General features: G+C 40.2%; 3 protein-coding genes across 3 annotated transcripts in view; 1 reads left to right on the top strand and 2 right to left on the bottom strand.

The window, feature by feature from the left end:
- Positions 1 to 17252, top strand: part of LOC111602995 (chromatin modification-related protein EAF1) — a 23974-nt gene continuing 6722 nt past the window's right edge. Inside the window, exon 1 of the mRNA XM_023320403.2 lies at positions 1 to 41. Within this exon, the coding sequence (XP_023176171.1) occupies positions 16 to 41 (26 nt within the window). The 5' untranslated portion in view covers positions 1 to 15. The remainder of the gene's footprint in view (positions 42 to 17252) is intronic.
- Positions 2703 to 11059, bottom strand: LOC111602669 (lipoprotein lipase). Its single transcript, XM_030224962.1, has 4 exons — positions 11053 to 11059; positions 6031 to 6162; positions 3714 to 4410; positions 2703 to 3498 (listed from the first exon to the last, which is right to left on the bottom strand). Exons 1-4 carry the CDS (start codon positions 11057 to 11059, stop codon positions 2745 to 2747), a joined length of 1590 nt encoding a protein of 529 aa, XP_030080822.1. The 3' UTR covers positions 2703 to 2744.
- Positions 15496 to 17252, bottom strand: part of LOC111603027 — an 18111-nt gene continuing 16354 nt past the window's right edge. Inside the window, exons 5-7 of the mRNA XM_023320460.1 lie at positions 16211 to 16369; positions 16075 to 16156; positions 15496 to 15895 (exon numbers count right to left, since the gene is read on the bottom strand). Of these exons, the coding sequence (XP_023176228.1) occupies positions 15792 to 15895; positions 16075 to 16156; positions 16211 to 16369 (345 nt within the window). The 3' untranslated portion in view covers positions 15496 to 15791. The remainder of the gene's footprint in view (positions 15896 to 16074; positions 16157 to 16210; positions 16370 to 17252) is intronic.

Consider the following 17252-nt stretch of genomic DNA (forward strand, 5'->3'; position numbering starts at 1 on the left):
AACAGCTGACAAAACATGAACTACTTAGAATCTATGCTGTGGTAAGCAAAATTTCATAAAATGATTTCATCTTCTTTCACCTTCAGCAAACAAATCCAATTAAATGTTCCTGAGTGAGAATTCAATAATCTCATTACAAACAAAATTTCGTCACTGTACAGTGTATATAATAATAAAAAAAATTGTATTATTATTTAACAATGTACAACATTTTAATTTAGTTAGCTCAAAGTTAAACGCTCTAGATGTTTCCAAAACTCTTACTTAATAGAAAACTATTTTAAATTAATAAAGTCAAATGTATCTAGTAAATTAAATTTGCTCAAATTAATTATTACAATTTCCATTTGAAAATTTATTTTATTTTAATATTAATAATTTAAAATTTAATTTAATTTAATTTTTTATTATTATAAGTTCATAAAAGAGGAAACTACAAAATTCTATTGATGCACTTAATGCACCCATAAAAGTTTGCACATAAATAGAGCCCAGAGCCGGCACCCTAGCCACTGTCATTGCCCATCGTTCTGGCTTGGGGCAAGTGTCTAACTTCAGAGCTTAGAAAAACGCCATTATGACAATTTTCGAGTGCCTAACTCGGCTTTGCGGACTGTAAGCGCCTCGAGCACCTACTGAAAAAAAAACATAAAATAAAAATAAATTCAAAACTTTTGCGACTTTAAAATAATTTATATGCAATTTGTTGCACGTTTTGCGCACATCCGCTGACCTCAAAAGCTGTGCAACATTCTAATCTAAATGCAGATGACAAGTATACATATATATATATTATATTCGTCCACATAAAAATATTTTCAACAAGTATTTTTACTACGCTCAGGGGAGAAATTATGTGAAGGCAGAAATGTGTTGCCTACATTTCTGAGCTGCCAAAAACACAACACAGGAGAAATGGACTTTTTTAGTATTTTCTGTTTGTTTGCTTTGGTAAATATTTGCGCTCGTCATTGGCCACGTTCCGATTGAGCCTGGGTCTAGGCGCTCTTCAATGACGTGGAAAGAAATCACATTAATGGCAGCCGTGCGACCCAAAAAGTATTTACAACAATTTGGCCGCTGAGATATACGTTCAGACACACACACAGTGGGCCAATTAAAGCTTAATGCGAGGCAGTGCCAAGTCGTTAATGTGCCACGTGCAACGTGCACCACGCCGCCATCTTTAATTTATGCGCCATGCGCCTACAAGCATGCAGCATGCAAAATGCAAGCAACAAAGTGTCGGCAGAACAGACAGGGGACTGACTGAAGCAAAGAATAGCAGTAAGCCTGTGCTACTGGGTAATTCTTTCTCTATACCCTGTACTGAATAGAAGTAGGCTGAAAATGTGACAAAGCTTTGCACGTTACACTTTAATAACTGCCACTCAATTTCAACATAAACAGCTCTGAAGCTCAGTAAATGTTTCGGCAGGTTGCATCTCGATTATTTTACAGGGCATGTACTAGTCGTTCACACTGGTTATCACTTCTATCTGCTGCTTGTTAGCATTAGACAGTTCTAGCCGCTTGTGCACAGACTGCATAGTCTTTTGTCTACTGCTATTAAATATGTTACTCTATGTGTGTGTTGGAGTGAGATTGAGTATGTGTATAATTTATGTAGGTCTTGCGCCAAAAAAACCTGTCTACAAATTACACAGAATTTCAAAAGTTGCGGCTGTCTGACGGCGTACGGGTGAGAGGATATCCTGCTTCAGTGAGTGTTCTTATTAACAGAAATCAAAGTTTAAATAAGACCCAAAAGTGTTGTAATTAAACTTTTTAAGCGTTGCTTGTAAGCAATGTTAGTTTTAGCAAATAGCTCAAATATAGGTATAGAAATATAGATATTATTTAATAATTTTGTTGTTTTTTTTTTTTTTCAAGTTAATTTGATCAATTTTGACTTTGAGATGATTTTTCATTTGCCATTACAGCGAGGTTTTGATTATTTAAAATGCAAACAAAGAGACACAGACGTGATTTTGAAGAAAACAAGCTGAAATAAAAAATTAATATTTTATATATATATATATATATATATATATATATATATATATATATTAAATAATGTTGATGATGGATTTATGTTACATTATTTATGTTAGCGACAGTTCGCTCCGACATCTTTTATTTAAAATTCTCATCTTACAAAAAACATTCCTTTTCCTTAAAATAAGTAATCTCTATTGCCATGGTATGCATGGGACGGGTCGATCGATCGCTTTTTGTTTGTATGTTGGGCATGGTGGCAAGTTCATTTGCAAATTTTTGGCATATGAAATTTTGCTATTGTCTGGAAATCTATGCAATTAGTTAATTAAGTGTAGCAAGCTTTAATGAATTTTTGTATATGTTTGCTAATACTCTTTTTATATGTACACAAAATGCGAGACGAAAACTACTTTTGCAAGGGTTTTTGGTTTTTATTTTGTTCACTAGCTCGTTGCAAGTTGTTTTTGTTGTTTGGTATTTTTCTATGCCTGTAACTGGCATGAAAAGCATTTTACACATGGTAGCATTTTTTAATTTTTCAGCGCAGCTTTTAGAAATACCCACACACACACACAGACACACATACACAAGCACACATAGTGGCAACTCACACAAATGCACATACTAATTAGAAATAAAAATGCGCGCTGCACATTTGCTCATTACGCTGTTGTAGCTGTTGCTCATTTTTTTTCCATGCCACATGCCACATGCCGCATGCCACACTGAATGCTCAGCTGCGTCTATGAAACTGGCCCCTTATCGTATGGCGGTTGCGCCTGGGTATCAAAATAATAAACTCCCTCGCGCTGCGCCAGCTGCTCCATTGATAGCTCACCCAAATCTCCGCCCATGTGGAGCCTGCTGCCCGTTGGCTGCGGGCAGCGTTTGTGCCGTGTCAACTGCTGCCATTCGCTTGGCTGACAGCCTTTGGCCTCGAACGCCGTCACCTCCAGGCTCTCCTTGAAGAGAGCAAAGGCACGCCAGTGACTGCATTCGTGCCAGAAGCAGCCCGGCTGCTGGCTGCCCCAGTTGGCATAGAAGTCTGCATGGCCCAGCGGACGATCGAATCCGTAGCTGCCCACGCTCGTGTGTAGCACCTCAACATAGTCCGCATCGTTGTGGCTGAGGCGCTCCTTCTCTTGGGCATAGCGAAAGAAGGGCAGGGCCGGATCTAAGGCACGTATCACACGCACATGACCAGTCTGCACGTGCTTGGCGGCCAGTCCGGCAATATGCGCGCCCATGCTGAAGCCAATCAGCTGCAGATCCTCATACTGCATGCCCGCCTCCACGTGCAAAAAGTCCAGAAACTTGGCCAACACCTGACCCACGGGCTTCACCCTATAGCTGGCCGTTATATAATCAGCGATGGCGCCACGGCCCCAATCCACAGTGAAAATATTGTAGCTGCCATCGCTGAGGTTCAAGTAAGCTGGTACCAGGTAGCTGTACACATTGGCATGTGCATTGCCCAGCCAGCCGTGTATTATGATTCTTAGAAGGGACAGAGAGAGGGGGGGAGAGAGAGGTTAGTTTATTTAATATTTAAAAAGAAAAATGAAGATTTAAATAAAAAAGAAATAAGCAGCAAAAGCTCTAAACAGTGACCCCACGGAGAACATTGAAAAAGTGTTCAGTGTGCGAAAATTACATGTAAATGCAACTACAATCAGAGACACACGCCGTGGCATGCTTCATTCATAACCTACCGCGTGGGCTGGAAGGGATTGAAGCGTGATTGTCGCAGCGATGCGGCATCGTAGAGCTTCACCGTTTGCGTCGCCAGATCATTGCCGTCATTGGCATTCAGGCCAAAGGCAGCGCTCAGCTTGTTGCCAACGACCTGCTGCAGCAGTCGATTACCATGCGATAGCCTAATCGGGCCACGCCCATTGCTCGTATGCAGCTGAAAGTATGTCTGTCGCTCGGCGTTGTACAGTAAATTGTAGTCCTGCAATCGCAATAGTTGTTCATCACCAGCCATTTGGCCAGCCGAATTGTTGTTGTTATTGTCGAAATTATTTCTTTCCGATATTGGCAGCGCATCGGGTCTCATTAAGTTCATACTGCTGATGTTCTGGTTAGATGTCCTTACGATTTGCATGCCTGCATGCCTGCCCTTGGTGTCTTCATTTCTATTTAGCTGTAGTCTTTCAGCTGCCGCTGCTGCTGCTGCTTTTGCCCTCATCATGGCACTTTCCACTTCATTTGTCACTTTTACTTGCACTGCGGGCCTTTGGGTGGCCGCCTCCTCCTCATCCGCCCGCAACTGATTGTTGCCTGCATCGACCTGCTCTGTTGCTCTGTAATCAGCATACGAGTAGTTGGTTGCCTCAATCCAGCCCTCGTATACATTTCTAGATTCGGCCTCCTGCCGCCTTGTAGCTGCAGTGTGCCACAAACAAGCTGGCAACAAAATGAAAGTGCATTAGACGAAACTAGAGCAATTTTCACTATACATACATATACATATACACATATATATCTATGTAAATCTATCTTGACACAGACACAAAGTAGTCCCGAGTTGATCAATGATAATCACCTGACTGGCAAATGAACAACAGCCCAAGCAGAAGCATTTTGTGTGTTCTTTGCCTACTTCTAGAGATACTTTTCATGTAGCTTACGAACTCATTATTTTGGATACTTTTGAGGCATGTTTTTCAGAACTAGCGAACTACACGGACGAACTCGCATTAACAACTGACTGGAAACTTTTTCTCCAGCTCTGCGGCTCTCAGTTATAATTTGCTTAAAGTATTTTTTGGTTGGCTCTCTTTACATAAAAAAGAAGAAAAAGCAGAAGTTATTAATGTGCAAGAGTTTACACTTTGCTGTTCTGATACCCTTACATTAATTAATTTAGCTGAATGACACAAAATATGCTAAAGATACTAATTGACTTAGTTCAATAGAAGCAAATATATTTATCAATTATATATAATATTTATTTACCATTATCCAATTGAAGTGTATTCAAAGTTCGGTTCAGGTGTCGATCAAATGTATTAACATACTTGTTATGCTTAAGCAGCGGATATTATTGAAGACTTCTGCCGAAAAAAGAGATAAATAAATAATACGAAATACCGTTTACTCTCACCTCTGCCCACTTCATTAACTGTTAATCTGTTGAGTCAATAAAAGTTCAGCCCCAACATGCGATGTGCCACTGACCAAGTTTCGCTTCTTTCGGCCTTAGTGCTTAACACTTGCTTTTTTGGCCACTTTTTGGGATAGGTCAATGCACCAAGACAAGACGTCTGCCCAAAGACCTGTCGCAGCTTTCTAGACTTGTTGTGACAGTTTTTAATTGGCATTGAAAATGCAGCAAATAAGTTGATGAAAGCAAATGTTTATGGAACTAATTTAATAATTGATTGATATTTATCAAGAAGTATTCTTGGAGAACGAATATATGTTCTTAAAGACTTAAGTAATAACTAGCAGTTAAATAAATTGTAATTCGTATGCTTAAGAAATTTATTGTAAGTTATTCTGATTTATTTCATCTTAACAAATGAGTCTTATTGCTTAAAAATATCTTTAAAAATTGGCTGTAAAATGTCAACAAATTAAAGCACGAATGTATCATAAAAAATATGAAAATCTCATCCCTATATATATATTTATATACACTCCTTCCTTCAGTCTCCCATAATTGTCTACATATATGTTTAATAAACCATTTTGAAGGCATTTCATGCCGAGCCGTTTATGAGAATCTTATTCTAATCAATCTTAATATATTCTTTCTGATTATGTTGCAGGTAAGTTCACACATGCCATGCCACAAGTAAATATGACGACATGCGATGCGGCAAGATGCAGAGCAAGAGGAAAAACAATATTAAAAGCCGAAAGCTGAAAGCTAAAAGCTGAACCGGTCGCCATTTTAAGGACGTGCATTTCCTGCGGCTGAATCGTATTGTGTAGGGCGGCAAAGCAGCTAAGCGAAGCCCCACGCGTTGGCGGACAAGAAAACAATGTGCATTTTTTATTATCGCTGATCGCATAACAAACAAAAAACGTGACGAAAACAAAAAGAAAATGTGTGTAAAAAAAGAAACGGAAACGAGTGCGTGCCGCCGTCCCAAAGCCCAAGCACAGGTAACGAAGCATAAAACGTAACCGAAAGTCGCGTGAAAAACCAAACTCGCAACGGTCTTTCCCTTCTTTTTGTTTTGACTCTGCTTTATCTCTGTGCGAAGGAGCAAGCGCAATCCTTGAAATGAGTTTCTCAAGTGCACACTTGACAATTTTGCTGCATAGATAACAACATTTATTGAATATGTTGCAGGGGCAACATTATAATTTTCCATAAAAAAGGCTGAAGAAGCACAGTTGCGAGTTGGTTGCAGATGATGGCTCAGCAAAATGCGATAGGCTGCAAGTTCAATGTACAATGTTTGTGAGGTCCTCCAGCTAGAGATGAGCGAAACCAAACTGAGATCCTTGATGAACTCCTCAACTCTGAGAGAAACAGAAGCAAAAACTTAAAACTCCTTAAAGAACAATACAATAAAAGATAACTAATTTAACAATTAGAAATTTTTAGTATTTAATAAATTTATTTACTGATACATTTCTTTTACAAATTGAAAACTTTGTCTAAATTCTATTAAGATCTATATTCCTTCAAATGGCATTAATCTTTGGACAGTCAGATTTCATATGAATAACATTTATAACATGTCAATCAATCGTGACACGAAAGAAAACACGACATGAGGCCGATTCGAGGATTGCTGCTATAGCTAGAGCTGTTGTTATTGCAGCTTGCCAGCAGCAATTGTTCTGCTGTCTGCTGTTGTTGTAATGCAACACTCAGACAGGATTTGCGACAAACAAAGCGCGTTTGCCATAATCGATTAAAAAGCGGCTGTAAAGGAACAACAGGCAACAGCAGCGGCAGTAGGAGTCCCGCGACAGTAGCAGGGGTCTGGGCTTGATGGCTTCAAGCTGAAACTGAGAGCTGGGGGTCAGCGCTCGCTTTGTTTGCTCTCTGCTTATGCTTTGTATAGCTGCAAGCTCAAAAATGTCACTCGAGTGACTTTTATTACATTGCGCCACGCCCGCTCCACACTCTCACACACACATGCACACAGGGACCCCTTTCCATGTCTCTGACGATGGCCCGGCCTACTCACATACAGCGTGGACTATTTGCCCGCAAAATACTTGAGCCGAGGCTTGGTGTCAGCATTTAACAGACAAGGGCCTTAACAGATTGCGGGACGGAGGTCTGGGTGTCGGGTTTCGGGTCTTCCACTATGCGACTGAAGCATTTCTCGAGCACCTCTTCACTTTTGCATCCTGCGACTTTGAACAGGATGCGTTTATGCTCACACTGCGACTACTTATCTTAGCGCTTAGAGCTGACTCAGCCATTGCCTACACTTTGTTGTTTCTAGTGGCAGATATGTAAACAATAAGCCCCATAACTGATTGAGGCCAAAATCTGTGACAAAATTTGCTTACACATCTTATTAACAAGCTAGAAGTCATTATTTTGTTTGCGAATGAGCTGAATTTTGGCTTTGCAAACGAAATTTGTAATGAGAATGAAAACTTATTTACTCTGTGTGTACTATATAGGTAAATAACGGATTGACGTTAACTAAATTTGCATTTGTGGTGTAGTTTCAAGAAAACATACAATCTGTTAATATTTAAATAATTTTTGTGTTTACAAATTCAATCTAATAGATTCTAAAACTAAGTCTTATTGCATTTATTATTTGTAATTAGACCAAATATTCATGTTATTCAAGCATAACATGCCTCCACTAATTCGGTTAACTTCTTGCTGCACTGCTTTATGGTACATGAACTGCTTGATGCCTGTATATTTAGCTAAGCCACAACTTCTGTTATAGCAGTCAAGTTTGTCAGTAAAGCAGTGAAAAGCTTTCTGAATACAAACTCATAGGACGAGTTTTAACATTTCCTTAAAGCTCTCTAGCGTAACATCCAGTGAGCTTTTTATGCCATTGGTTCTTCATCAGTTTCACAGTGTTAAAAGCTTTTGCATTTTTGTCGCTCGACTGACCCACTTCAATATCAGTAAAGTAGCCAAATTATGTTTTGGACAGCTTTTGTGCAGGCACACAACTTTTGCCTTTGCGCGGACCCTCAGCCCTTTCAAATGCCTGCGGCTCGTTAGGGACTGGAATGTGTTTGGGCATGTATCCTTGGGCCATATTAAATTCAATTAGGCGACGTCAGGAGTTGAGTTGAGGCAACCGAATCTACCCGAAGGACGAAAACTTTTCAAAACGAGCTAATCCCCATTTTTACATTTTTGACAATTGGCAGCCAACAATGAATAAATAAATAACAGTTAATTGGATGCAGAAGATAGTTGAAATGTTTTCCTTAGTCGATTGTCAGCAAAAGGCTGCAGCATTCACATGTGTGTTTGTGTGTGGTTCTTCCTGTTTGCTGAGTCTTAGCGCTGAGCACATCCTGCGACTGTTTTGCATGTAAATGAACTGCTGCTTTAGCAGCTTCCTTGCAGGTACACACACACCAACATACCCACCCACACGTACACAACTTATTTGCTTTTACAATTTGAGCCACTTGACTGCCACGCCCACACAACTTTTGTCGCACCTATTAATTAACGAAATTACCTGCAGCTCTCCAAAGTCCCGCTCGTTGCCTCCTCCAGCTATATTTGAGGTGTAAGAGTGTCGCTATTGTGACAGCTCCCATTCTGTATTTTTCTTCTTATAAATGCTGCCATTTGGGACATGCAGGTTGGTCTCTTCCTTTCTCACTCTATCTTTCTCTCTCACTCACTCGCTCTGTCTGTGAGTGTTAAGTGGCTGTGCAGTCCTCCCACTGCCCTTTCAGCTGTCCTTTTATGCGCTTTCAAGCACTTAATAAGCTGGCAAAACCACAGACGATTTGCATGCGGAAAGGGGGCTTTAGCTGGATCTAATGCGGACACACCTGCACTTACTTTAACCCTTGAGTTTTCCATCTCTTTACACCCGCAACACACACACACACGCACACGCACACATTCACAAAGATTGACGTGAGGTCTGGCATTTTGCTATCATATGCCATCATGTGTTCATTAGCATTCCGCCGCGTGGGATGTGTGTGTGTGTGTGTGCCAACACCGGCTACAACAGTTAGCATTTTTTTATACAACATTTTATATATATATATTTTTATAGGTCAACGTAATTTCCTCACGTTTTGTTTCCTCTCTTGACAACGTCTGCTGCCGCCTTCGATCCTGCCACTTCAACTGTTGCCGTTGCAACGACACTTCCGTTAGAGGAAGTGACAGATATCGATTCAATTGATGTGACTATTTCATTTGTAGATGATCGGTTCTTAATAAAATATAGTAATATAGTTTAAATCGAGTGCATAGAGGTTGGCAACTATTGAAGTCATTAGAGAAAATGTGGAACAATTTGTACATATTCGAAAGCGAAAAAGAAATATTTGCAGATTTGATTTAATTATTTTTATTTTAAAATCTAAAAAAAGGCATAACATTTAAAATATGAATTGAAAAAGAATACATTTTGTATTAAAATATATAGGGATATGGATACTATTTAAATATATACACATTTGGAACACTTAATTCTAATCAGCAACATCCAAAAAGCGAGCAGTCTGTGATCTGTAAAATTGTTTCAAGAGCGCCTGTAGGGTTTCTCTGACTTAACACTCTTTTGAAGCTGTTTCTCTTTTTCTGTAACACAGCTGTTTCTGAAAATCAAATTATGTTGTATAAAAAGTTTCCCTCATCTCTTAGGTCTACAAATTTAAAGACTGTTCTCTATAAACAGTGATTTCCAGAAGATTTCAAAATTCATTAGTTTTACAATCAATATTTTACAATTTTACAATATTAAGGGAAATTTTTGAAAGATATTACAAACATTAGCTAAATATTAATATTAGTGTGCAAATATTCTAAATTTAAAAAAAAAGATTTAATATACACATTTAAAGATTACACTTAACCTTTCAATTAAGTTAAGGCTTATCATATACATATTTTCCTTACATTTCATATCTTTCTGTTTGTCATTAAATATACTTCTCATTCAGCTCAGAGATGAAGCTCTTAATTATTTTTAATTTCGACTTGTTTAAACTGTTTAGAAGCTATTTGCTGTTTATTATATTAGAGAACAAAAATGATTCTTTTCTTTTTTTAAAATTGCAATTCGTGATTAGTTTCGACTTTCCAACTCTGAACCAAGCAAAAGCCGCAAAACTGCATATAATGAAAACCACTTTGCAGTAATGCATATTAAATTGCATTTTACTCAAACCAGCTGCTGAAGCTAACCACCAACCCACTCAACTGCGACATACAAAGCCACAAGCAGCTCACACACACTCACATACGCACTCTCTCACACACACCCACACACATTCGCAACCCGGAGGGAAGCTTGTTGAAACAATTGGGCTACCTCAAGCACAGTTAAGCGTTGTCAATTTGATAAGCACAACAAACTCTTAACCAATTTCGAAGTATTTAGCAACGGTACACTCACTCACACACACGATCACACACACCTACGCACATCGTTTAGATGCTTGTGCGTTATCAAAAACTGTAGCATGAACTGCTTCGCTCATTTACCCCACACACACACACACATGAATATGAACTTCATCGTCAGCTCGCATTCGATTGCATATAGGGGAAGCAACCCTTAAGCTGATGCTGCACTAAATCTCATTTCTGCCAGATATCCTTACTGTTGTTGTTGCTCTTGCTGTTGCCAAAAAATCTCTTTTGTCATTTGTGCTCTTGGAATATGCCTTCCATGTCCATCCTCCTTTATATATATATATTTTTTTGGCTATATGCGCCTTGCCCTCACGCCCTTAATGCGCTGCGCCGCATATACTATATATGTTTTTGATTTTAGGGGTTGCTTTTTTCTTGCGTTTCGTCCTTTCCACTGTTTTTTTTTTTGTTTTTTTTTGGGCACTGCAGTCGCAGCAGCCCAGGACCGGACTGTGCTGCTGGACAGGACATCGCGAACGTACCCGGCATTTCGCGCCTGGCAACACTTTTTCGGCTATAGAAGCAGGGAGTAGCCAAACTGCCCCCAAGGTTGTGGGTGTGGTCACGCCACACAGATTTTCACTGTTTATGTTTATGAGCCCGCCGAGTTGTCCTGGACACAACTAAATATTAAAATTTGTTTGAGTTATTTCTGTTCGCTTTTCAACGAAAATTTGTAATTTTTGTATTCAATTTGTTGGTCTCTTGTTTCAGAGAACGAAACGTTTCGGTTGGCTTTAGTCTATACTCTCTCATTCATCTCCGCTTGCTCCGTCTCTCTCTCTCAGTATGCTCTTGTCCCCCTTGCCCCTCCCCCCCCTCTCTCTCTCTCTCTCTCCGTCCTACTCTTAGCTACTGCAGCACTGAGCTGCTCTCTGCAGTTGTCTCTATATCTCTGTCCCGCTCTTTGTCTCTGTACGATTTTGCAGCATCCTGCTTATCCTTTGGGCTTTCTATCAAGTACACACTCACACACACACACACACACACACACACATACACACAGAGATACACACAGACTCAAATTACTCGCGCAACGAGTGCGTGTCCCTGTGCCTGCCGTCGCTTTTAGCTTAGCTTTGAATTAAAAATGGAAAATTGATTTTTCCGGTCTCTCCACAGACACGAACGCATACATGTACACTCGCACCCACACACACATACATGCAAATTTGATGCGTTGGTGTTGGTGTGTGTTTTGAATTGCTCTTCTGTAAATGCGGCATAGTTGATTCGATTAGATACTTTTCCATTTGGCTTTTCTTCTGGTTGCTAACGACGCTCAACAATGTTAATGCCCCGGCTCAGCAGTACCAATTGCTTAATGACAATACTGCTGTGACAGGACAATATCACTGGCAAGCGCTAAAATGGACGATTCGATAAATATCCAATCAGCTAGGCCACGCTCAGGCTGAGGTCGTATTTACTTTGCATTTGACTACGTGAAAGTTCACTCGCTGTGGTGCACAGCTATCGCTTTTTCTTTTTCGGTTTGCTCAGATTTCATTTGATATTAGTTCCAATTTATATATTTTCCGGACAGTCCGCCAGCGAGCCGGTCGAGAAATTGCACGTACGAATACCCAAAGTTGACTGAAAGGCAGCCAAAGGAAGCGAACGACCACGCACCAAAAATTTTTCGAGGGTTGCGCGCGCATTTCCCATTGCAAAAATAAAAAAATAATGAAACTCTCCCCCGAAATAGAGCAAATGAGATTGTTGTTGTTGTTGTTGTAGTTGATGACGACAAAGGGTAGTTTTTGGCCAGGCCATCCGAGCTTTCTCTTTCACTCTTTGCGACCACCAGTCGCGCGCGCTCTTTCTCACCCCCTCTCTCTCTCTCTGTCTCTCTTGCTTTTTGCTTGTAGTTTTGCCGCTTGTAAATTTGTGCATAGATGATTTTCTCGCTGTGTATCTTGTGTATTGGGGGTTGCTTTTCCAGTCATTTGGTTACGTTTGTCATTTCCAAGCCGCATACAACACCCCCAACCACTATCCATCTCCCTCGCCCTCTCCCTCTCACACACACCCCCTGCAACAGCACTCTCTTTGTGCTACATGATATATAGACATTTTCCAAGCGACTTCATTGTTGTTGTTGTTGTTCCTGCTGTTGAATTTATTCGTTGTTCTTCGACATGCACTTTGCAAGCACTGCAAGTGCCAGGCAACAGCCCCCGATCCCGTTCCAACCGCCCTTAGCATAAAAATCAAATGTAAAAACAATAAAGTTGTTCCATATGCTGCCTTTAAAGCGGGGAGTGGGTCTTCGACGTGCTGCACCCTCGACACACTCCTCGAGCGAGTGCTCGCTTCTGCAGTCTTCATTTTGCCTGGCATTTTACTCAATGAAAACGTGCAGTCAGCCCTCTGCTCCAGCTCCTGCCCCGAGTCGCCTCCTCTTGCGCTTCGGTATCTACATAACTTTTAGCGCCGCATTTTTGCCTGATTTTAATGCGCATTGTTGCTAAAGACTGAATGATTATGATTGGAAATGAGAGCAGGGTATAGAGAGGTTGAAATACTAGATTTCTGCAGATGAGGTGTAGGCAGGTGAGAGGCGTTTACCTGTAAGCAATTTGTTTACAAGCATTGAGAGTACACATTGCTCGCTGTTGTCGGCGAAGCTGGCGCCCAAAGCTTAGTTGTAATTTTAAATGCAATTGCAATTGCAATTTGTCGGCCTTAACTGATTGCAGCCCATGTGGGCGTATAATGTGACGGGATAATCACCATTCGGATTCAAGCTGTCAGCAGACGAAACAAAACCGATCGAATTGAGAGAATGAAAAGGGCTGTGCTAAGGAGGAGATATGGAAGGGGAAGGAGTATTTTGATGCTGATGTTGCTGAAGCATTTACTGAATGAAATGGATGTGATTGAAGTGCCTTGAGTATTTAACAATATGATTTCATTTATTATGAATATTTTTATATCTTATAACAATAATAATAATATAATAATAATATGACTAGAGAATATTGGGAATGCTGATAGACACCGTTGGCTTTAGCTGATCCAATCTCCAGTAAAAACTTCATCTTATAATTTAATTAGAATATTTCTAATATTGATAAGTAAATGTTGCATTAAGTCTATTCAGTCGGTGGCGTGTACTTAATATTTTGACTCGAGTGTGTATTATCTATATATATATATATATATATATATATATATATATATATATATATATATATATATATATGCATTAGGTAACGTCGTAACTCTTTGAATGGACCACAAAAGTGTGGCCAATCTGTGCCAACTACTGGCCACTGATAACGGACAACCCAGACAGGCAGACAAACCACTCTTTCACTCTCGTTCCCTTTCCTTTCTCTTTCTCGTTCCCTGCTCATTACTGGGAAAAATAACTTTTGATGAAGCTGTCGCTTTTTGTGTGAGTTGTTTTCTTGTTTTTCCTTCTTTTTTTGTTGTTTACGTGTCTGCTCAATTTTGTTGCAGACATATTTTTGGCATGAAAATAAAGGCTAACCTGAACTGAACTGAAGTGAACTGAACTTTCTCATAACGTAGCATAACGCATACGCCGCGTGGTGCGCCCGCAGGCATTTCCATTTTCCGCCTTTGCTTTTGCTGTGGCTGTGGCTGTGGTAGTGGCTGTGGATATGGCTGTGGCTGATGTCGTCCTTCCTGTTGTCCTTGTTGCTGCTGCCCTTTTTTGCTGCTTGTTTGTTTGCCGGCAAAAGTGGAAATATGCTTTTTCCACATAACCGAGTTTCCCTTTTACCCTCACCCGAGCAAACTTCCAATGCAGTAACCCGTTCGCTCGCTTGTTCGGCGTTGAACTTGATGATTCATGTTTAAACGTGCTGTTTATTTGACGCAATTAAAATGTTTATTGAGAGCAGTCCCGTGAGCGGTTGGGGCACGGCCAAGGGCAGTGGCACTTGTAAGTGCGCCTAATCGCATTAGAATTTAGGAGACGCTGCGACCGCCTGCTGATGTCATCAGGCTGGAAACAGTTGTGTTCGTAGTGTCCGGTAAGCGTCGTCACCTGTATATATGTATATTTCCCTTGTCCCATTAATATTTTAATGCCGCACACACACATACACATAAATACATACACACACGCACACACACATTTTCTGGGTCAGTAGCAACCGGCACCCGTAGAAATGCTCGACTCCCTCTGTCTGCGCACGACACGCCCATTATCGAAAACGAAGAAGAAGTCGAGCAGAGTTCAATAACCGAAACAGACAAGAGTTGTCCAAAAATTGTATGCAGCCGCTGCTGGCTTCTTAAATTATTTTGCAATCTATTTTAATAAATTTCATTTCCTTTGGCCATATTTCCTAACATGCCCTCTCTCTCTATAAAATCAATAACGCACTGGAGCTGCGCTGCCAGCGGCGCTGCCTCGATTTATTTGTGATTAACTCACACACACACATATGCACGTACACGCACACAAAAAAATCTGTTTCTTGTTGGAGAGCAAAAATTTGAAAATTGTCCTAGCCGTAGATATTTTTGAGGGATATTTTTGTATTGTTCCTATGATGTATACGTGTGTGTTTGTTGTGCGCGGGCATTGCGCAGCTGCATTGGAAGCAAGTGCCGACAGTTGACAGCACAGAAAGTACAGCCAAGTAACGCGTAGTAACGCATTTAAAGGATGCGTGCGCAGAAATTTCAAACTGAAATTTCTTTGAAAGTAATCTTAAATACACTGCTTGTGGTTTTTTAAATACACTGCTTGTGCATTGTGTGTGCACTGCTTGATTCGCAAAAGAGTATCAAGTGCTGTATACTGCTTGCTGTGTTGTAGCTTACTATGAACCGCTGTTTCTTAAACATTTCCCAAGACAGTTCGCAGTGCTTACCTAACCTCGACAGTTTGAGTGGCACTGCGCCGACCATTTCCATTTGCAAAAGTAAAAGAAAGAAACAAATAAATTGTAAAATTTATTGGCGTCTATGAATGTCACTAAAAATTTAAAGTTATTTTTCTTTTCTTGTTTACATCAAATTTAGTCTTTTTGTGACAGCGACGAACTAGCTTTCCTCGAAATGATTTTCACTTTTCGATCGCAACAGTCCACTACTTATAAATATTGGCTGACTTTCGGTAAACATCGCTTACTTCTTCTTTTTTTTTTTACTGTCTTTGGCTGTAAGTGATGTGCGCACAAATTTTATTTAAATTAGTTAGTAGGCAATTTAGCGGGTTTCAATTTCGTTAATGTGGCTAAAAGGCAAATATCGCACACATTGCGGCTATTCCGACGACCGCATGGGCGGCCAAAATTTTGGCATTGACTCCCTTCTTTTCACACTTGTCGCCTGGAGGACCTATTGATGTACATGTATTTACGTATATATTCCAAATTGTGCATTAGATATTCAAGTATATGCAACGCCTCCAGATCGACAAATGTGAACCAAAACGTCAACCGAACTGTTTAATTTTGTTGGTGCTATGTTGTGCTCTGCTGGAAGCGCTGTTTTCTTTCAAGTCTTTGCATACTTACAATATTCTGGCCCATCTACATCTCCTTGTATAGCCGCTAAGAGACCTGGCGGATTCTGATACTTCTGATTAAACACCACGAACTGAAAATAGACATGACGATCAGACTGCTATGAAAATCAGCTAGCTATGCTCACCTTTCGTATAGGAACTTGATAGCCTCTACGGGTCTCGATAAATTCACACGCTGCGGAGCCGTTAGTATACCAAACATCATCACGAGTAGCAGCCAATCGCAATATCGCGAGCAGTTCTAATGAAAAGCCAATGGCGGTAATAAGAATTATAGGTATCGCCTGTAAAAAGAGATATATAGTGATGGTTTTTAAATGATCTAAGGGAATTACAAATACTGCAAATATAAACATTAGTGATGTGGCAATAATATCAAACATTTATTGAAGAATTTAAATCCCCCAATAATGCGATCAATGTAATAATTTTCAACTTTCATAAATTCATTTATTCAAACAATTTCAAGTGCTTTTAAACACTTCATAAGCCACTCGAACAGCAGAGCATCTCACTTGACGAATGCAATCACTTCACAACACTGCAACACACCTGTGCAAAACTCTGCAACACTGTAATATCCTCGTTACGTGCCGTGCCGTGCCTGCCTGGCTGGCTGCTACCTGACAACCCTCGTTCGCTTCCTTCAGTAACCGACACTGCTCGCTTAGGGCAACCCCGGCCACAATAAATGACAGCTGTCTTTGCTTTAGACACATCTCTCCCTCTCTCTCTCGCTCGCACTCTTTTGTGCGCATTGTATGCATATGTATGTGTGTGTGCATGTTTTCGAATGCTGCTGCGCACGCTCATTCGCTGTCGTCTTACAAATTGAATTTAGCTCGAGCATTCACAGCTCGCACACATCCTGCGACGCATTCAGAATTTGGAACTCGCGCCGCGCAGACGTTTAGTGAAAGGAGCAAATAAACAATAAAAGAGTTTTAATAGAACACAGCAAAGCGAGTTAAAATTGTTCGTTAGATATAAATATATATTCATATATATATCTATATACATATATATATATATATATGCTCTTCGTGCCGTCCGGACATTTGCATTAATTTATGTGCCCCCACTCGAATGCAAATAACTAAACAAAAACCAGAAAGAATAGAAAATAAATAAAACTAAGCGCCGCCTATTGCCATTGGCAACAAAAAC

The sequence above is a fragment of the Drosophila hydei genome, unplaced genomic scaffold (assembly GCF_003285905.1).
Source record: "Drosophila hydei strain 15085-1641.00,03,60 unplaced genomic scaffold, DhydRS2 tig00008121-arrow-pilon, whole genome shotgun sequence".
NCBI lineage: Eukaryota > Metazoa > Arthropoda > Insecta > Diptera > Drosophilidae > Drosophila > Drosophila hydei.